The 23,486-nt window shown below is 31.9% G+C and overlaps 1 protein-coding gene and 1 long non-coding RNA gene across 3 annotated transcripts; both read left to right on the forward strand.

The window, feature by feature from the left end:
* Positions 1-7,805: 7,805 nt before the first annotated feature.
* LOC130015670 (uncharacterized) lies at positions 7,806-8,481 on the forward strand. The gene is made up of 4 exons (XR_008790998.1): positions 7,806-7,965; positions 8,058-8,139; positions 8,224-8,335; positions 8,426-8,481. It is a non-coding gene; the product is annotated as an uncharacterized LOC130015670 (long non-coding RNA).
* A 1,518-nt stretch (positions 8,482-9,999) lies between these two features.
* On the forward strand, positions 10,000-12,287 carry LOC126682096 (trifunctional UDP-glucose 4,6-dehydratase/UDP-4-keto-6-deoxy-D-glucose 3,5-epimerase/UDP-4-keto-L-rhamnose-reductase RHM2-like). 2 transcript variants are annotated; one of them, XM_050377664.2, is made up of 2 exons: positions 10,000-10,152; positions 11,010-12,287. In XM_050377664.2, the coding sequence occupies exon 2, from the start codon at positions 11,037-11,039 to the stop codon at positions 12,126-12,128; it is 1,092 nt and encodes a 363-aa protein (XP_050233621.1). In that variant the 5' UTR covers positions 10,000-10,152; positions 11,010-11,036; the 3' UTR covers positions 12,129-12,287. The 2 variants fall into 2 exon arrangements, with proteins under 2 accessions (XP_050233621.1, XP_050233612.1); XM_050377655.2 differs by having other exon boundaries at positions 10,001-10,152; positions 10,999-12,287.
* Positions 12,288-23,486: the final 11,199 nt, after the last annotated feature.

The raw sequence follows: 23,486 nt of genomic DNA on the forward strand, positions 1-23,486 counted from the left end.
TCGCGGACCTTGGCGAAATAACTTCCATTTTAAGTCGTAGTGGCTAAATTACCACTTTAGTCCATGTACCTTATTTCGAGCTTCTCTTAACATTTTTTCCTTCTAATTCCAATTCTAACTTCAGAATTGAAATATAATATTAAATTCCTCGCAATAATCTTTTTTTTTTCAAAACCGTCCTGCTAAAATTTTATACTTATCTTAATTTCTCGGAAATCCTTCCGATATCGTTACTCCGGCGATGCAACACTGGACACGTGGTCCAAATTAAATACTTAGATATTTTGGGGTATTACATTCTCCACCCCTTATAAAAATTCGTCCTCGAATTTTCATATTCTTTTCTTACTTTAATCCCCTTACATTTTGAACTTTCTTCATAGTAGGAATACCGTGTTTATCTTACGATACTTGTCGGCGTAGGGAATCATCATTCCAATTTTTGTACTTCTTACACTTTAACGTCAGTTATCACAGGCAACTTTACCTTTGATCTCTTCTTCTTTATTCAATAACACAATTCTTGTGTTTGTCTTTTGTCTGACATTCAATACTATAAACTTTTAGTTTAATGCTTATATCCAATGATAATTCGTTCTAGCGATACTTTATCACTAAGGACGATAATCCTGGTCTCCAGACTTCCTCGTTTCGATAACCCATTGATCTTCCCTATTTGGTTGTTGTCACGACTTGATCTTGTTCTCCAATATCGTCTAACCTTATCATCGTTCCTTGTTGATTGATGTGGACACTCAAACAACTCGTGTTTCACTACTTACGTAGTATTTCTTGTAGGGCTATTGTCGTCATCTGATTGTTATTTACACTAGCGTTACGAACTTATCCCACTATTTGTTATCTCCTTTTATCTCGTTACTTCACTTCTCATATGAAGATTCTTTCGCTATCGTCGTAAATCATGGTTATCCATGAGGTGAATCCTCAGGACGTATCCTTATGAGGTCTTCACTTTTCTTGTAAAACTTACTTAATCTTCTTCTTGCATCTTGATATCTCGTATACCTCTTTATCCGTTTGCATATTCATTGATCTATTTCCTTTAAGCATGACGTACTATTCTTTGAAACTCCTTGTCTCTTCTTACCTTACATTAATCTGTTTCATTAATCTGGTTTTCAGCCAGATAGGGTCGTCATATTGGTCGCTGAATTCTTATTTTAATAAGACAGCGTGTGACCAATGTTCTGGTAAGCTTTTTTTTGCTTATAATCCTTAAATGAGGATCTTAATCTTCTTCTACTTATATACTTACATCAGAATGTCCTCTGATGACGTCGTTACTTATTCCATGCTTGATCTTTTTATTCATCATTTTATCTTGCTTCATCTATGTTTTCTTTTCTTTGTCGTCTTTTGACATTCAAAGATGCTTTTAGCATTTATCGCCATAATCCAACTCTTTCTTATCTATATCTTCCTTCCAATTCTCAATCTTAGTTTGGCTTTTAGCTTCCAAATCATTTCTCTTTATTATCATGTAGCGTTAAGCTTACTTCTCATTACTATTAATGATCTTTCCACTCCATTTAATATTCCCACTTTTGTCCATATTGTAGATGTACTTCTTCGTAACTTTCTTTGACTTGTCATTAGTTAACCAATAGGATTAATAGTCTAAATACAATCATCCTATGGTATTCTTTGCATTCCTTCTCAGCGCATCTCAGACATCGTGTATTACTTGCTCTTAATATCCACAACATCAATCATTAATAGAGAGTCGTGGTCTTTTCGTCTAAATTTCCCGATGTAGTACATTCTCAATCGTATATGCATTGTCTTATCGTATTCGTACTAACATTATGGCTGTCCGTAATGCCAATCATATGCTGGTATCATCTCTATCGTATCTCGTATTTCCGATATTTCTTGTTTCAGCACTCTGAGCGTCGATCACCAATTAAATAATGGGTCGCAGTTCTTTTGCCTGAATTATCGACGTAGTGCGTTCTTAATTACTTATATATTGTACTGTTGTACCTTTACTGACGTCTTAACTGTCAGTGAATCCAATCCTATGTCTCTGTCACCTTTATCTTTTCCTATTTCTATATGTTTTACGACCACATAGAATTTAATCCATCTGATCCTTTCGTCATCCTTCTACGTGACTTTCTCTTTTTCGCTTCTCAATAACGCTTATCAAGTCCATTGCGACATACACAGGTTGTTCATACTTTCTTAACTCTTATTATTTTAATCAATTTCATAGCGTCCTTAGTCTGTCTTAGAATTCTTATACTTTATCATACATGTCATACTCCTTTTACATGTCTTACTTTCATTTCTTATCTTTTATCTTGATCTATTTGATACCACTTTCTTTAGTGTGGTTCAACTCCGATATTAAATCTCTTGATCATATCTTCTTATGTATCTAATTTAAACTTTAAGGGTTGACGTTTCATAGGCATCCATTACATTTGAACCTTTCACGCTTTACTAATCCGTTTCACAATCAAAATCTTGAAGTGGAAGTTTCAACTCTTAATTCACTTATTGTTGTACTTATTATTTATGTTTCGATCTTTCTTATCATATACTTCAATTATTCATTTTTCATCGTAGCTTCTAATCTTTCCCGATTATCCTTAATCGGGGCTAATAGTCAAAAGAATTTCCCAAATCGGGTCACAAACTTAGTTCATATTATTTGACCTATCATTGCTTTACTTGCTCGTCACAACTATTCATGGATTGAACCTTCCATCGACATCTCGATCGATAATACTGTTTACCCTTCATCCGCTCGATGTGCACGAGTATTTTACTTTACTTTTCCTAGAGGATCTAGCATACCGCTTGATCCGTTAAACTCTTTTAATCTTAACTTATGCATACCACTATCAAACTTCTATAGGTGTCCTTTTCCTCACGTTAATATTGTCTTTGTATCCATCGTCCTATCATTGGTACACAATTTCTTTTATCAGTTGCCTTTACTGCTAACTGATTCATATTAACTTTGGGTGGTTATAGTATTCCCATTGACCTTCATTTCATTCCTGGCCCCTACTAGCCACATGGACTGGTTGCGTTTGCTTTTGTTACCTCTATCTTCTTTTCGCGTCTCGTATACCTTCTGTGCAACAGCACGCGTTTGCGCAGTTCTTTGTTCATAGTATAGCGATTATATAAAGGAATACTGACAAATTCCTTAAATATAACACTTACTAATCACCACCACTAATCATTGTCCACGTACGTTGGACTTTAGGAATATCTCCTTCTTTTTTACCTTTTATGATTACGTCGTTTATTGCTAGTCTTCTGAGTGTTCTAACTCATTGTAGACTTAGCAATTTACTAAAACATATACTCGCGTTGCATATGTTACACACATATATCATCATAGCTATAAGCATTTACGTTGTCAGGATTCAAGAAAATCAGTGTTCCCTAGATTTCCTTGATTACGTATCATCACTTAAGTCTTGTGAGCATCCCGCTCATATGGACTTAATCAAACATCAAGAGTATGAAAACATAGCATACATATCATACATTGTTAATCAGATATGTTTTATTATCCAAACCCATATCTATTATCCTAGTCATATACTAGTCTGTTTAATCAAGGCTAAGTTCATTAGTTAGAGGCACAAATCCTATGTTCTCACAACTATACGTATTCATTCGCCTCATAGCCTAGATCACAGCTTGCTCGCGAGCACTTTACTTCCGTCACAGAGTTCTGGTCAAGGTATACTCACATTAAAAACAAAACTCTTTGAAAACTCTTTCAAATAAAACGACTCATTTAAAAATTTCATTTAAATCTTAGCAAAATTGTGCACTAGGGTGATGACGTCTCTCATCCCCAAAGAGTTGCCACATCTCACCTCTTCGTCTGAACATAATGCATATGATGCATGTCCTATTAATGCATGTATTGATGTATGTAGTGATGCATTTCTATCAATGTCGTGGCAATCATGTATTTCTATATCGGGTCTAGGCACAATTATGCTTTCAGAATCGTTAAACAGATAACTTTTAAAAGTTATAAACTCCGAGTTTTGTAAGTTCTCTAGACCTTTAAACTCTGCTTCTGGAAAGTTCCTCAACTTCTACAACTTTGCATTCCTTCTTCTCACTCTTTCTGAAATTTCGATCGATCGAATCCAATAACATCTCTCCTGCTATCTGATGCTAAACACCCATATATCTAACATCAAATCACATCCACATCAATCATATTCTATTCATAGGAGGCAATACCTCTCCTAGAAACTTTATTTCAAAAAGCATATTATTCTTAATATCTTTTGTCTGACATCGATAGCAAAGCCAACCGATGTATCCTATATCCCTGACATCGATAGCAAAGCCAACCGATGTATCCTATCTGTCTGACATCGATAGCAAAGCCAACCGATGTATCTCATACGTCTGACATCGATAGCAAAGCCAACCGATGTATCGGATATGTCTGACATCGATAGCAAAGCCAACCGATGTATCCGATTCAATTCATACAAATCAATCTCATATCATGCAAGCACATCTTATCGAAAACAAAATTATACGTATATTTATCTCGTATATACGTGTCACAAGAAACAAGTAAGCATTTCACAAATCAACTTATCATACTTATCTCAAATCAAATCACACTAACGACTTGGATCAGACAAACCCCAACTCTATAGCTGCAGTAGTTCCTAGGTTACTCAACCGACAAACACATTTTAGCAGAGGTAACTGGACCAACTGCTCTGATACCACAATTGTCACGACCCAAATTATTGAGCCGAGACCGGCGCTAGGGAATGGGAGTGGTAGCTCCGAAACCCGTAGCAAGCCTAAAACCACTATTAATTTTTCGCATTTAAAATTATAATATCATATATAAACCTTTTTAGAAAACTCTTTTACATAATATAATTGTAAATATTAAAATATCATATTACAGTTTACATTCAAATGTCTATCTAATACTGACATCTACTGACTACTGCAGCTCTAGGAACTCATGCTTGTGCAAGTCCAATGACTTCTGGCACAATGGAGATGGTTTGTCTGATTCGACTCTGCTTACCTGCAAACATCAGAGTGAGGAGTCAGTATTTGGGAAAATACTGAGTGAGTTTGCAAGTTACTTATAGTATTATCAAAATATAGCGTTACACGCTGAATACATATATAAATTTATGATATAAGAAAACATTATTAATTTCAAAAGTGTGAGTCCAACTCACTAGATACGGGGACTTCCAGACTACACCGTAGCCGAGTGCTCACTCGTATCGAAATCATAAAGTGTGAGTCCAACTCACTGGTGGCCCAGCCACTGGTGGGCCCAGCCCACTAGATACGGGGACTTCCAGACTACACCGTAGCCGAATTCACTCTCGTATCGAAATCATAACATATCATGCATAATTATATTATCTTACTTCTTAATTACAAAGTCAGACACTCTAGACTGACTCACTAATGATCACACAGCCTATTGACACCCAATAGGTAGTTGGTCTCTTTGGACTGCACCTTAGACATTCATCTTCCAACAATGAATACAAGAACGTACATATAATCAAACTCATCAAACACAATATCTTATATGAACAAATCATATAGATACAATGTATATAATAATAATATTCGTAATATATGAAAATAACTTTTATAATAATAATACGCGAAAGTAAATTGCCACTCACAGTGACCGCTATCCAAAACTGCATTATTATAATCCCGCAAGCGTAAGCTCCATGCATTGTCCAATCACGTAACCACTCCGGCCCAATGGCTTGGTAGCTCGTCTATACGTCCGTTACTTAGTCGAGTTACCTGTACGTTTAATCCATAAACGTAGGCTTAATATCAAAACCCTAAGTTATAAACTTAGGTTATCACGATCGTATCTCAAATACGACTCTCAACTTTCTCTTAATCACACCTCTCTTTTAAACGTCCTAGTTTATGTTTGGATATTCAATCAAATCGTGATTGTTTATGCGACTGGAAACTGTCTGAAATCAAGTTTCCGCGTCGAGTCAGGGCCCAGAAGGCCCGATTCGAAAATCCCCCTTTGGCGAAGGACTCCACGTTCGTGCAGCAGAGTACTGCACGTTCGTGCAGTACGCTGCACGTTCGTGCAGTACGATGCACGTTCTTGTGCTCCACGTTCGTGCAGTCTGCCACACGAACGTGTACTGCACGTTCGTGCAGTATGCTACACGAACGTGTGCTGCACGTTCGTGCAGCATACTACACGAACGTGCAGCACACGGCTGCCGATGTGCAGCCCCGGGGTTCATTCCCCGGGCCATTTCCGACGTGCTTAAACGTCCAAAGTCGATTCTAACATGATTTCCATTAATAACCACTTCAAATTTCATCAAAAACGCCAAAAGAAACGCGATTACGATCCGTTTAATTCGTTAAAACGAAATAACTCTTATTTATCAATTCTCATAATAAAAACGTCAAGCTTACCTCGATTTGAAGCTTAGCGATGATAGAGAATCGAATTCTGAACGAATCGATATAAAGAACTCGCGATTTGAGCGAGAAACGGCGAAACGGCGGCGGAACGTATCGATCGCCATTTTCCTTCTGCTCCTTCCCCTTTCATCTGGAATCATCTGATTCCTTACCAATTCATATATACATAATTGGCTAATTTTCCATTTTGATCCTTTATTTCTTTAACTTAAACCAATTCTCTTTTAAACTTTCTAATTTAACCAAACGGTTAAATTATTCTTTTAACTCAATTACTTACGTATTATTTATATCCAAATAAATAATACTAATCCATAATTATTATTTCCCGTCGATAATCTTTTAATTACTATTCTCGAGATTTATTTGGCTAATTTACGTTTTGGCCCTTGAACTTTTCAAAAGTTACAATTTAGCCCAAAACGTATCCGCGTCCAAATTTTAAAAGGTCTCTGATTGACCCGAAACTTTTACCACATATACTATAAAACATTTCGCGGACCTTGGCGAAATAACTTCCATTTTAAGTCGTAGTGGCTAAATTACCACTTTAGTCCATGTACCTTATTTCGAGCTTTTCTTAACATTTTTTCCTTCTAATTCCAATTCTAACTTCAGAATTGAAATATAATATTAAATTCCTCGCAATAATCTTTTTTTTTTTCAAAACCGTCCTGCTAAAATTTTATACTTATCTTAATTTCTCGGAAATCCTTCCGATATCGTTACTCCGGCGATGCAACACTGGACACGTGGTCTAAATTAAATATTTAGATATTTTGGGGTATTACAAATATGGAGCAATTCATTTGATAAATTTGAAGATTCTTTTCAACTTAAAAATACATATATAATTTCTAATGGTTCCGTGAAAAATATTAATTCAATATATTTTCATATTCATGAAAATTCTGAATTGGATTTTAATTTGAATACAATAGTTTCAGAAGAAGAAGATGTTGATAAAAAAATTAACTTTTTATATATTATCTTATAATTTCTCTTCTTTTAGTGAAGTATATGAAAATGCAAAAATTAAAAAAGAAGGAGAAGGCAGGAATATCACAAAAGAAGATATATAAAAAAAATGGTATGTTTATTTTAAGCTGAAATTAATTTTAATCTAATATATAGTATTTTTTATTTTTTTTCTATTTTTGTTTAACTTTTAAATTTTATTTTTAGATTTTAGATTTTTTAGCAATTGTATTTCAAGTAAAGCCTATATTCAATACAACCAATGGTGGATATAAAAGAAGCATCACTATAATAACTGCAAAGTAATTATTTTCATTCGTATTTTTTATCTTAAAACTGAATTAAGATGCTAACTTTTTTAATTTGAATATTTATAGATTGGAAAAGTTAGAATTAATTTTATGGGATGACGTAGCTGAGAATGAAGGTACAACAATTGAAGATACATTTAGAATAATGATAACAAACCAATAGTTGCTATATAAAATGTTACAGCTTCTCTTTAAAAAGGTAAGTTTATTTTTTAATTTTTCTTGATATTTTTACTTAATTTATTATTATTTAGTGTATGTTTTTATAATAGTATTTTATAAAAATAATAGGCGATCTTCAATTATGTTCCAATCATATCACAGCCATTCAAATTAATCCAAACATCTTAGAAGCCGATGAATTGCAAGATTTGTAAGTGCAAAATAATAATTAAATATATAAATTCATTAACTATTCAAGAATGCATTATCAATTAACATATTTTTTTATTTTCAGATATAATTATGTTATGTTGGATAATAATGAATTATGTCTATTATCAAATCCAAAAAGAATAAGCAAAGCACCACACGTGACGCTAAAAGAAGTTACGTAAAAAGATTTTGAAGTAAGTTCAAATAATTACAAACAAATTTAATGGACTTTTAATTTATGTGGAAATTAAATTAATTCATGATTGTTAATTATTTATTTGTAGGGACTCGAATGTTGCTTTAAAGCAAACATAACAAAAGTGGAAAACAAGTTTTATGGTTTGTATCGAATTTTGTCTAAAATGCACTTATAAAGTTTATTCGTTGAATGTGAAAGATAAATTCCATTGCTTCAAATGTAAAAACAAAGATGCAAAGTTTATTGAAATGTATGTATATTATGATTAAGATTTATATGATTTATAATGTATTAAATTTATATTCTTAAATTGCTTAATAATATATTTATTTTTAAATATCAATATTAAGTACATGTTAAGATTTGAAGTGCGTGACAATGAATATTCGGCCCTAGTAACCCTATATAAAAACAGTTTTCATTGGATGCTCAGTCAATAAATTTAAAAAAATCTATACATGTATGCTGTAAACTATTCTTATGAACAAGATCTATATGAATTTAAATTCACGATATCTTATGTTTATTTTTTAATAGGAAAAAAAGGAGCAAAGTGAATATTACAAGAAGCTTATTAATCTACAAAAAATAGATAAAGACTTCTATTTTTTTGTGAGATTGAATAAAGAAGATGACAAAAGGGACCAGATTAAAAAATTTGTTGCAATTGATATCTAAGATATACAAGAAGTAAAAGACTCAACAATTATTGAGGAAGACGAGAAAGACGAAGATCCAAGACTACATAAAAAATCAAAATTTAAAATTTGAATATTTGTTACATCTCTGTTTTTTTATCAATTTACTGATTTATTTTTATTCTTAATTACTATTTCCAAATCAAGTTCACATTAGATATTATTTGCTAATATTTATTAAATTATTTATGAAAGAAACTATAAACAAAAATAAATGCCAAAAGAAATTTATAAACATATTTGCTATACTTTGGCCAACAACTTTAATGGAGTATATTTTCTATCCATCAAGTAATGTGAGATGTGAATCAATGATTTTTTGGCCGTAAGTTGGGACCATCGAATACAGCATACAAATTTAGTGGTCGCCTGGACTATTGCTGTTCAATTACAAGCAATTTGTTTTCTTTATGGTTCTTGTCTTTTACAGTATAAAATGAATCCGAAAGCTTTTCCTTTCCTGCATCCCAAGCATACTTTGAATTAATATGATCATCATTCTTCTAAGCACCGGAAACAAGAGATAATAAGTTGAATCAATTATAAGAAAAACACAGAATGATGATCATATTTGAATGTTTGGTTTTGTTTCACCACAAGAGATAATAAGTTTAAAATTAGTGAGTTAAAGAATTGTATTTATTTATAATAAAAAATTTAACTAATTTAACATTGATGATAAATAAAATAAATTAATATAATTATGATAAATTTAATTATTATATAAATTGACGAGTCATATTACGAGTTTACGCACGTAATGCAAAACTAGTATAATAAAATAGAGAGTACTATAGTTTATAAGGAACTAAAAGCCATACCACAAATCTTGTAGTGCCTAAATTAGGTTAAATTTTGTATGAAAAATAAGTCAAATAAACATGCGAAAAACAAGCTTTCATAGTTGCCACTAATTCGAAGAGTTGTGAAGAAGATTAATTTCAGCTAAAAACTTATTCCAATTACAACACTTTTGCATTCTTAATAGAGATCCAAACAAAGTTAAACATTCCCTAATCTCGCGTTATTTTTTTTTTCACAGCTGGATTAAACTAAATCACAGATCAAAGTATTGCTCTTTTTTTCCGAATACCCTTCCTTCAGCATTCCATTTGTAAGTTTGCTTTCTAATTTTCCCATTAATGTTGTAATTGAATAGCGTATTTCATAATGTTGTTGTTGCTTTCATTAAGTAAGATTAATTTGTTTTTGGGTTGGCAAACTATTGTACTTCTATCAAACCGAATATCTAATTTAAAATTCATATACTTATTTTTTGATAATTCGAAAAGAGGAGCGCTTTGGAAAAATTTAAACCCACGACCTAGATCGGCGCTTATACCATTTGGGATATAGTTTATTGGTTAAAATTCTTTATACTTAGGCAATCAAACATCAATTTTTTTTTCCAATAACGAAAGGTGATTGTATAAATTTTAGTAATAACTTGTTTAAAAAAACATGTTACTATATTTTTAGTGCTAATTTTATTTAATATCGAATATTTACAAGTTTTGTGAGTTATATTATCGCCAAACTTTTTAAAATTGTCAGGATTAGCCTATTTTGGGATATTTGGAACCTTTTCTAGTCATTTAGACTAATCCTGCATATAATAACTTAAAAAATGGCTATAAAAGGTTCTGAATATCCTAATATAAGTTAATCCTGACAAGTTTAAAAAGGTTTAGCTATAACTGAGAAAATCAACAAAGGTTTGGTGAAAAAAAAATAGCCCTTTTTTCTATGAATATGTTACTATTCAATTTTTCCATATCTGGTAAGCAATTTAAGTTTATTACAGAAATTCAATTAATGATATCCCGCTGGAAAAATCGATGTTTGATTACCTAAATGTAAGAATCTGAAATTTCATAATTATGTAACAGTTTGCTAACTGCAAAAAAAAAGTTAACTGCTTTGATTTAAGTTTAATCCTAGTTTTTTTTATTGTTTGAAGATTTGATGCAGTGACATTGCTATTTGAATACAAGAAACATGTCTAGTGATCCGTATGAACCAAAAAAGATTCTTATAACTGGTGCAGCTGGTTTTATAGCGTCTCATGTGAGCAATAGGTTGATTAAGAATTACCCTAACTACAAGATCGTTGCCCTAGACAAATTAGACTATTGTTCAAGCCTTAAAAACCTTATTCCATCTCGATCCTCTCCAAATTTCAAGTTCGTAAAGGGTGATATCGCGAGTGCTGATCTCGTAAATCACCTCTTGATAGCCGAAGATATTGATACGATCATGCACTTTGCTGCACAGACACATGTGGATAATTCTTTCGGCAACTCTTTCGAATTCACCACCAACAATATTTACGGTACTCATGTTCTTCTCGAAGCGTGTAAGGTTACAAAAAGAATCAAACGGTTCATTCATGTGAGTACGGATGAAGTTTACGGAGAAACTGACATGGAGACTGACGTGGGAAACGCCGAGGCTTCTCAGCTTCTGCCTACAAATCCTTATTCAGCTACAAAAGCTGGTGCTGAAATGCTTGTGATGGCTTACCATAGATCTTATGGTCTTCCTACAATTACTACTAGAGGTAATAATGTGTACGGACCTAACCAATACCCCGAAAAGCTGATCCCAAAATTTATTCTCCTCGCGATGAAAGGCGAGCAATTGCCGATACATGGAAATGGATCGAATGTGAGAAGCTACTTATATTGCGAAGATGTTGCTGAGGCGTTCGATGTGATTTTACACAAAGGTGGTATAGGGCATGTTTATAATATCGGAACGAAAAAAGAGAGACGAGTTTTGGATGTGGCGGAGGATATATGCAGGCTATCCAGATTAGACTGTAAAAAGTCGATAAATTATGTTCAAGATCGGCCTTTCAATGATCAAAGGTATTTTTTAGATGATGAAAAGTTGAAGAAGCTTGGGTGGCAAGAAATGACTTCTTGGGAGGACGGCTTAAAGAAGACGATGGAATGGTATACCATGAATCCAAATTGGTGGGGTGATGTTGCTACTGCTCTGCATCCGCATCCGCGTATCTTGTCGACGGTTCGTTCCAGTGATGATTCTTGGTTGTTGGACGATGAAAGTGATCACAATATTAATTAGACTTCAGCATAATTGTTGATCAACTGATTAACATTAAATTTGTTCATTTTGAATATGTGCCCAGCTAGAAAATTTCATTCATGCATATGAACAATGGGGGCCTATTTTTGTTTTTGTTTTCTATAATTTATGTAACTTTTTGTTTTTTCGTTTCTTTTATATACTGATCATGTTTTAATTATTAGGTATATTATGAGATAATTATAGAGATCTTCTAAAGTTTATTTATGCCATTTGATTCATTTCTAGTATACAAATAAAATTAAATTCTAAATAATATTTTTAATATGTGATAGCTTTTCATTCGCCATTATATTTTTATTCTATTTCTATCTTATTTCTTTTATTTGAACTAACAGGCACCAAATAACGATGATGAATAATTTATAAAGCAAATTATTTTAAAATTCCTCATATTTGTTATACTTTTACTTTAGTTTCTATTGTTGGAAATCAAATTATTTGTTTCATCACTTTTGTTTTTGTCAATAATTTCATATGTATGCTAGAACATTAAATATATTTAGTAATGAATAATTTATAAAGCAAATTATTTTAAAATAAATATAATTCCTTAAACATTGTAGTTAATAAATTCATTAGAGTACGTTATTGTCTACTTGTGTCTTGTCCAGTTGAATCAATTATAAGAAAAGCCCTATCTTTTAATTTGATTGAACTAAAAAATTAAAATACTGTATTTGATCAATATAATATTATTTAAATTTCTATCTTATTATTTTTAAAGATACTATTAATAAAATTAAGTTAATTATTTAATTATGGTTATTATAAAACCAAAAGAAGAGTAAATTCATTATGGAAAAAAATTTAATAACCGAATATATTATGTTTACTTTTACAAAAATTCTTAACTAATTTAATATTAATTACAAATAAAAATTTGATATAATTATAATAAATTTAATAATATGTTTATTGACGAGTTACGTTACGAGCCACATGCATAGCACGTAATGCGAAACTAGTTATATAAATAGCTGCAATTCACATTTCAATTTTTTTAAAATTTACACTGTACAGTCCACTGTCATTTTCCAATATATGACAAATAGGATTGCGTGACAAGTTGCCAAAAATTAAAACAATGTATTTAAATCGGTATAAACGTGAAAGATCAAAATTAATATCCAAATTATTTTAAATAGAGATGACAATACAATTGTTGCTTCATTTTATCACATAGTTTCAAATAGTTGAAAAATTACGATGGGTTACATAATGTCAAATTTAGAAAGGTTAAAATATGGGATGCAGAAAGTCATTTTGAATAATCTATATTTATATATATATTTATACTATATATAAAAGTACTGAGGGGGGAGGGGGAGGGGGAGGGAGGGGACAAGAAAATTTACTGAATAATCATTTTCAGTTTATTACTAAATGATGGTCTTATAATAATTAACTAATTCGTTATTTAATTAATCACTAAACATATATTGTAATTAAAGTTCTAATTAGAATAGATAGCTAAATTATCTCAAATTTAGTTTTTACTATGTAGAAATAACTAAATTTTCTCCAAATTAGTATGAACATCTATCTTTTAGTTTGATTGAACTACAAAAGTAGAAATACTGCGGTCGATATATTATTATTTTTAATTTCTATATTATTATTTTTAAAAATATTATTAATAAAATTAAGTTAATTATTTAATTATGGTTATTATAAAACCAAAATAAGAATAAATTAAGTTTACAAAAAATTTAATAATTGAATATATTATATTTACTTTTACAAAAATTCTAATTGATTATAAAAAAATTGATATAATTATAATAAATTTACTAATATGTACATTGACGAATCACATTACGAGCCACATGCATATCACGTAATGCGAAACTAGTTATATATAAAAACACGAATAGAGAGAGGTATATTGACGCTAATGTCCTTTTTACTTTATAATATATATTATATATTTATATATATTTATTTATATATATAATTAAAAAACTATTGAAATAATTATTAGAGTTTGACTACTAACTAAAATAAACTACTTATAATCCTATGTTAAGATAATTGGTTAAAGTACTTATTAAAGTAAAAAGTTTTTAGTGTTGGATTATAATCCGAACCAAATACTCACGTTTGTATCTTATGATCCACCATCTTCGTCTATACACTACATTTAACAAGAAAAGAGATTTATAATCCAACATTTGGTCTAGGATAAATGATGTCCTGCCCGATAATACCATTATGCTGACATTGGAGCACCTGCAATCCGGGATACGATTCCCCATTGCCAAATATTACAAGCTGCTTAGTAATTACACGTTAACAATCTGAAACACCTTTGACGATGGACCTATTGCAAGTCCACTATCTGTAATTTGTCGAACGTCTAGATTAAGCGATCTAAGAGATGACAATCCAGATAGTTTTCTTATACCTCCATCTGTTATCATAGTGAATGAGAGATTTATACTCTCCAAATTGATCAAATATGAAGAAAAAAACAAGTAAAAAATAGGTTATGCAATGCATAAAAACCACAAAAAAGATTAGATTTTAGAATGCATATAAACCACAAGCTCATAATAAGAAGTGCTTAGGTGAATCACGAAGTAAAAAATTCCCCAAAGAGTAAGGTTGATCAGCCTCTTGAACTTCTTATCTAGCACCATAACTTGGTTTATCTTGAATCATGTAGATCGTGTGATATTAAATCTAAAATCAGGTATACCAAACTCCGTCTCTTTGCTTTTATAATTTTTTTTGCTTATTATATATTTGTTCTTCGTTGTGTTCTTGACATATATGCTTTTTGCTGCTTGTTTTGATATTTAATTTTTATTTTTGTGGTTTTTATTTGTTGGGTTTTCTAGGTTCATAACGCAGCGGAATTTCAAAAAAAATATATAAAATTCAAACCAAGATCCATGTAATTCGACTTAATAGATCAATAACAAAATAAGTGCTTACTTGTATGTCGAATTCAACAGCGATGTAGAAAAGAAGGAGGTGATTCACTTTGGTAATACCTGGCCTCGGATCAGAAACGCCTCCAAAAGAATGCGTCCTCTACGAGTATCCACACGAACAGACTTAGCCAAAACTAGTGCTTGTGTGCTAGCATGATTGCTTCACAAGCAATTACAAATTTTAGTGATTTAGTGAATAATGAATTTCGTGATCCTCAAACCAATTGTTTAATGTGTATTTATAGTGATACAACAATACTAGGGTTTGAGACAAATTCGAATTTCAATCTCATTGCAATTCTACAAGTTTATGTTTATCAAAAACTCATTTTTTTGATAATCATCCATATATATTAATTATTATATTTATTATCTTCCAAAAAATAATAAATTAAGGAAAACACTTATTCTTAAATTTCTAATTAATATATATTTATTAATATATATATATATATATATATTACGAATTATATATATATAATAATTAATCACTTAATCACATTGGGCTTGTACAACCCATAACTGTTTTGGGCCTGTTCTTAGTGTGCGACCCTGTAGGTTCATATAACGTTGGCAGTAGGCTCGAAATCCCTATTTCAGCCCACAAGTCATAAGTGGCCTCTAGCAAGACATTATGACTATCCAAGTTATATGAATATCGACAATCCGATTTAACCATTTACAATAATATTTTAATCCCTTTGTCTCTCGATATCCAGATTGAATATAAGACATAGTCCTGTCATCCTTATAATATTCAATCATTAGTTTCTTGACTCTAAGTAGATTGAAAATGATAACTCTTTATCAATTCATTTAGCATGGCCATGCATTTCCATCAGTCTATCTTCTTCAAGGGGCCCATAGATATCTTACTCAAATAAATGAGGGACCCTTCTCAGTCACTCACATTTCTCACATAGTTACTTTCATATCCAATGACAATCTATTCCATTATCCTGTTAAAGATAATGTAAGACTGTGTCAAAATATGAAATAGCTATGTAGAAATCCATGATGATTTCAAGGTCAAAGGATTATACTAATAGAACTGTAATGAGAATTACTTATGACAGTGATCTATGTAGTATTCTCACAGTGGGTCATCCAGTGCCTTATTTCTCAAATAGCACCTATGATTTGACTTAATATCTCATATACATGATTAGTAAAACATAATCATCAGTCAACATCATACTAGTCTCAATGTTCTATTAAGACTAGGGATAGATGATATATAATTCTTTTATTAAACCTAAGGGTTCTACTATCAAGTCACATACTTGATGACCTTAGAAAGAATTAACTATTCAAGTATTTTAATCATTAATATAAAATGATAAAAACTGCCAATCATTAAATAACAAAATGATAAAGTCAAAATATGGTCAAACATGATTGATCTAGTGCATATCACTAACATTATTTTCTTATTTGTTTGATTATTTAGTGTGTGTTTTTTTTGCGACTATGTCTTCTAATATAAACTGGGGTAGGAGTAATTGTAGGTATTGGGATTTTACAAGTGGAGATGGTGTAGATATTATGAATATATATTAAAATATACTGAGACAACTCAATCAACTTTATATTGTGTTACCAAGTAGAAGTTTTGCCACTTGATGCTTGGGTAGATAAGGTCAAAACAACACATGATTCTAGTGACATGTCCTTAGATATATTAAGGGATTATCGTGCTATTTTTAATATCCCCGATGAGTATACCTTGTGTGTTCCCCCACTGGCGTGTAGGGCTAAAATTCCCCCTCATAGTAATTACTTTTGTGTATTCTTTGATCACTTTTCGTTAGTTTCCTTTAGATCTCAGCTGGGTAGTTCTTAGTACTTACTACACTGTTCCTTTAGGTCAGTTATATCTTAAGCGCATTTGTTATTATTTTACCTCCATTAGGTACTACTAGTGTATGTCGATATAACCCACCATGAAACTTCGGTATACCAAACCCCGTCTCATCCATCCTTCGTTATAAGAAAAAGCGTAAGTTTGAGTTAGTTATAGGTGTTACTACCTCTTTGAAAAATTGCAAAAGTGATTACTTTTGGATTAGAAATTCTATTAGTTTTTGAGGTATCCTTAGTTGTTGGGTAGATGATGGTTTTAGGGTTACGAAGAAACTTTTTACCTTGGAACAAGCAGAGGAGGTGTCTATCACAGTTTTTAAAATAAACTTAGAGATAAATGGTGAAACTAAAGCAAATTCGATGGTTTCTCGTGTTCCTCATACCCGACCTAATTATCCCCGAGCTACTTGCTTAATTTTATTTTTCCATTCTTTCTTTTGCTTTGTTTGGTTATATGTCTTGTATGCAATTATTTTTGGATTTTTACAATTGTATTGTTCTTTTGTTGTCTTCAGTGCTGAACCTCAAGGTTGTAAGGTATGAGAAAAAAGGCCCTCAAGGCGCCTCTTAAAGTTATAAAAAAGCCTACTCTTTCTGCCGCAACATCTCCCAACTTTCCCTTGCTCCTTTGTCATAAGGAGGACGACGTTCGTTCTTATGATCCACCATCTTTGTTTGATCAGGAAGGATCCGAGATGCGCTGTGGTGTACACTGTGGCGGGTGGTTCTTAATGTGCTCATGATGGAGGCGTTGTGGATGTGCTTATCTGACATGGTCTTATCTCTACTTCGAAGACTGTGATTCCTATAGGGTTTTTTGCGGAGAAGTAAAGGCAGATTTTTCCTACCTTTTCCCTGGTGGCCGGATCTTATAAGAATCTGGGGCCGCCCTACCTTTGATATCAAGCAACTGCACTCTAGGATACAATCACGTCAGCCAAGTGAATATTCTATGGATAATCAAAATGTACCAATAGGTTATGGTAAAGTAATTCAGCTACCTTGTTATCATCAACAAATTGATAGAATGGATCTAAAAGAGTTACCTCAGCCAACATGAGTCATTCTCATTAAGTATATGTTTCTTCTTCATATGCATTTTTCTGTGTTCTTATTGTTGTTTGTTTGTGTTTGGAATTTATTTTCTAGGCTTCCAGTATAATGTACCGGGGCATGATCTTCCAATACAAGCTTATAGCTCAGTCTTCTTTAGAACAAATCAAGCTTAAAGCTATACTTGATAAGCTGAAGGTATTTCAGAAGAAAACTGGTCTTTCTGATTCCTCCCTTTAGGTGCAAGAGAAGGTTACCTAGGAAGCCGCTACCAATCTTTCTGATGCTAAGATAAAGATTCAAGATATTAAAGCTTCTTATGAGGAATGAAAATTTAAACGGCATTAAACGAAAATGTTGACGGAAGGGTCATATTTTGATACTTTTTCAAGACGTTAGGGTCACTTTTGAGATTCAAAATACATGAGGTGCCTACATGAGATGCGGGTTATACATTAGGGTCATTTTTGCACCTTTTCCCTTAAAACAATAAAGATCCTCTCAAAAGTTATGGCTTGTAGCCTACCATGACCAAATGGCTTATATTTCATAAGCAATCATACATACTAAATGCTTCAAATTTTAAGTGCATTTTAGAAACTTGTTGCAAGCCTCTACCAAATAAATTTTAGCAGAAAAATATTGAAGACGGGCATATTTGAACAAACACATGTTGCTTATATATGATATATTTGAACCATCACCAATAAATACCACACTAGATTTTAAAGATAAAGATAGAAAGATCTCATAGAGCTAGTTTTAAGGAAAGAGTTTATAGGTACCGTTTTTCAAATACACTTACTTGTCAAGGCTGCAAGTCCACTATCTGTAATTTGTCGAACGTCTAGATTAAGCGATCTAAGAGATGACAATCCAGATAGTTTTCTTATACCTCCATCTGTTATCATTGTGAATGAGAGATTTATACTCTCCAAATTGATCAAATCTGAAGAAAAAAAACAAGTAAAAAATAGGTTATGCAATGCATAAAAACTACAAAAAAGATTAGATTTTAGATTATTGACAAAAACAAAAGTGAGTAATTACTAATAAAAACAGAGATTAAATTGTGATTGGCATTCAAAACGTTTATATACTAGAGCTCTAACCTTAACAAGAAAAGTACTAAATGCGAAAAACAAAAGTGAGTATTTGGTATAAATACATCAAACAAGCAGGATCCACAACTCACAAAGCAAATACATAAGTATTAATATTTTCTTCAGAATTAGGTTATACAAGTGACCTAACATTCTTGAAAAACAAATCTTTGGACACTAATTCCAACAACAAGTTAGTGTATGAAGCACATTGGTATTCACTTACTTGGGGATGGAGAAGGACTTGGGATTTGCAGAATGTAAGTAATGTCTGTAATGGAAATACCGATTCTTTATTCACCAAACCGGGTTTGTCATTGATGGTGAAAATCTGGTTCCGATTTTTGTGGGTGAAATTGGGTTAGATCAGAGAGGTTTGAGCCAGAGTGAAGAACATTATTATTCTTGTGTTTTGGGATATCTTGCTGATTTTGATATTGACTGGGCGTTGTGGGCGTGGCCAGGAAGCTATTATTACCTTAATGATAGTATTTCCCAGCAATTTGGAATTGGAGTGGATGATGTAATGGGTGTCATGGATTTTAGTCTGAGCCGAGTTAGAAATCCACAGTTTCAATCTAGATTGCAGCTTATAAAGAGCAAGCTACAAGGTAATGTAATTCACTCAACTGCTGTTTCCACCTATGTAGCACGGACACGGATACGTAAAAATGGAAACACTTAGATACATACACCAAAAATATTATTATTTTAAGATTTTTTATTTTAAAAATAAGATTTCGTATCAGAAACGCTAATTTTTTTTATCACGTTTCTGAAACACCAACTTTCTATCACGTTTCCAAAACGCCAACTTTTTGAAACGTTTCAGCAGGAAATGTTGATTGAATAAAGTGTTCGTGCTATTTAGGTATCCACACTACAAGTGGAACAATTGTCTAGCTTAAGCTCAACTCCGACTATAATATTCAGAGTTTGAAACTAGACTCAATGATCGAGTTGCTTTTTAGAAAGCTGAACTCGATAGAATAATTGAGAATTTAAATTGACTCACGTCAACTGATTATATATATATATATATATGTCAAAATTAAACTTCAATATAAAAATAAAAACATTACTGTACATATATATCATTATAAAAGATCAAAGGTTGGTTAGACTAGCATGCCTGTTGAACTCTTGATGTTCGAATTCGAGCTCAACTCCATTATACTTGAGTTAGTTAGATTCAGAAGGCAAACGAGTCACTTTTCAATTTTCGATTCGGTTTTGGTTACGATTAAACATTTCAATCACGGTCGATTGAAGCCAAAACATTTATAAATGTTCCAAAATAAATCCAAACGATTCACCTCTTTAGCGATTGGAGCCAAACATTTATAAACGTTATAAAACAAATCCAAGCATATCACCTTTTTAACGATTTAAGCAAACCGTTTACAAAATGTTACGAAACAAATCCAAACGTTTCACCTTTTTAGCAATATAAGCCAACCGTTTAGAAATTTTACGAAACAAATCCAAACATTTCGTGTTTTTGGCAATTTAAACCAAGCGTTTACAAACGTTACGAAACAAAACCAAACGTTTAAAATGTTACGAAACAAATCCAAACGTTTCACATTTTTAGCGATATAAGCGAAACCTTTACAAACGTTACAAAACAAAACCAAGCGTTTCACCTTTTCAGAAAATTAAGCCAAACGTTTACAAACGTTCCGAAAAAATCCAAACGTTTCCCCTTTTTCGTAATTTAAGCCAAACGTTAACAAATGTTACGAAACAAATGCAAGCGTTTCACCTTCTTATCAATTTAAGCCAAACGTTTTCAATAGTGTAAATACATTTCGAAACTCATTCCTTTAACAACAAATTGCATTTTAAAAAGGGGAAACGTTTGGATTTGTTTCGTAGCGTTTGTAAACGTTTGGCTTAAATTGCTAAAAGGTGAAACGCTTGGATTTGTTTGGTAATGTTTGTAAATGTTTGGCTTAAATTGCTAAAAAGGTGAAACGTTTCGATTTGTTTCGTAGCGTTTGTAAACGTTTGTCTTAAATCTCTAAAAAGCTGACACGTTTGGATTTGTTTCGTAACGTTTGGCTTAAATTTCTAATAAGGGGAAACACTTGTATTTTTTTCATAACATTAGTAAACGTTTGGCTTATATTGCTTAAAAGGTGAAAAATTTGGATTTAATACGTAACATTGATAAACGTTTGGCTTAAATCGCTAAAAAGGTGAAACGTTTGGATTTGTTTCGTAGCGTTTGTAACGTTTGTTAACGTTTGGCTTAAATTCCTAAAAATGTGAAACGCTTGGATTTGTTTCGGAACTTTTGTAAACGATTGGCTTAAATTGCTAAAAAGGTGAAACGCTTGGATTTCTTTTGTAATGTTTGTAAACGTTTGGCTTATTTTGCTTAAAAGGTGAAACCCTTGGTTTTATTTCATAACATTTGTAAAGGTTTGGCTTAAATGGATAAAAATTTGAAACGTTAGGATTTGTTTCGCAAGGTTTTAAACGTTTGGTTTTGTTTCGTAACATTTGTAAACATTGGCTTAATTCGCTAAAAAGGTGAAACATTTGGATTTTTTTCGTAACGTTTGTAAACGTTTGGCTAAAATTTCTAAAAAGGCAAAATGTTTGGATATGTTTTGTAACGTTTGTAAACGTTTGGCTTTAATCGCTAAAAAGGTGAAACGTTTAGATTTGTTTCGCAACGTTTGTAAACGTTTGGCTTAAATTGCTAAATAGGTGAAACATTTGGATTTATTTTTTAACGTTTGAAAACGTTTGGCTTAAATCGTTAAAAAGGTGAAACATTTGGATTTGTTTCCTAACATTTGTAAACGTTTGGCTTAAATTTCTAAAAAGGTGAAACACTTGGATTTGTTTCGTAACGTTTCTAAACGTTTGGCTTAATTTGCTAAAAAGGTGAAATGCATAGATTTGTTTCATAACGTTTGTAAACGTTTGGTTTAAATCGCTAAAATGGTGAAACGTTTGGATTTGTTTCATAACGTTTGTAAACGTTTGGCTTAAATTTCTAAAAAGGTGAAGCATTTAGATTTGTTCCGAAATGTTTGTAAACGCTTGGCTTAAATAGCTAAAAAGGTGAAACGTTTGGATTTCTTTTATAACGTTTGTAAAAGTATGGCTTAAATCGCTAAAAAGGTGAAACATTTGGTTTTGTTTCGTAACGTTTGTAAACGTTTGACTTAAATCGCTAAAAAGATGAAACGTTTGGTTATGTTTCGTAACGTTTGAATTTGTTTCGTAAAGTTTGTTTCGTAATGTTTTAAATATTTGGTTTTGTTTCGTAACGTTTGTAAACATTTGGCTTAAATCGCTAAAAAGGTGAAACGTTTGGTTTTGCTTCGTAGCATTTGTAAACGTTTCGATTTGTTTCGCAACGTTTGTTTCGTAATGTTTTAAACGTTTGGTTTTGTTTCGTAACATTTGTAAACGCTAGGCATAAATCGCTAAAAAGGGGAAACATTTTGTTTTGTTTCGTAATTTTTGTAAACATTTGGCTTTGTTTCGTAACGTTTGTAAACGTTTGGGTTCAATCGCTAAAAAGGTGAATCGTTTGGATTTGTTTCGTAGCGTTTGTAAACGTTTGGCCTATATCGCTAAAAATGTTAAACTTATGGTTTTGTTCCGTAACGTTCGTAAACGTTTGACTTAAATTGCTAAAAAGGTGAAACTCTTGGATTTGTTTCGTAACATTTGTAAACATTTGGCTTAAATCGCTAAAAAGGTGAAACATTTGGTTTTGTTTCGTAACGTTTGTAATCGTTTGGCATAAATTGTACTAAAGGTGAAACTCTTGGATTTGTTTCATAACGTTTGTAAACATTTGGCTTTGATTCGTAACATTTTAAACATTTGGATTTGTTTCGTAACATTTGTAAACGTTTGGCTTCAATCACTAAAAATATGAAGCGTTTGGATTTGTTTCATAATGTTTGTAAACGTTTGGCTTAAATTGCTAAAAAGGTGAAACACTTGGATTTGTTTCGTAACGTTTGTAATCGTTTGGCTTAGCTAAAAAGGTGAAACATTTGAATTTGTTTCACAACTTTTGTCAACGTTTGGCTTAAATCGCTAAAAAGGTGAAACATTAGAATTTTTTTGTAATGTTTGTAAACGTTTGGCTTAGATAAAATGAGGAAACGTTTGGATTTGTTTCGTAGCGTTTGTAAACGTTTGGCTTATATTGCTAAAAGGTGAAACGCTTGGATTTGTTTGGCAATGTTTGTAAATGTTTGGCTTAAATTGCTAAAAAGGTGAAACGCTTGAATTTGTTTCGTAACGTTTGTAAACGTTTGGCTTAAATTGCTATATAGGTGAAACGCTTTGTTTTGTTTCGAAACGTTTGTAAACGTTTTGCTAAAATCACTAAAAATGGGAAA

The sequence above is a fragment of the Mercurialis annua genome, linkage group LG1-X (assembly GCF_937616625.2).
Source record: "Mercurialis annua linkage group LG1-X, ddMerAnnu1.2, whole genome shotgun sequence".
NCBI lineage: Eukaryota > Viridiplantae > Streptophyta > Magnoliopsida > Malpighiales > Euphorbiaceae > Mercurialis > Mercurialis annua.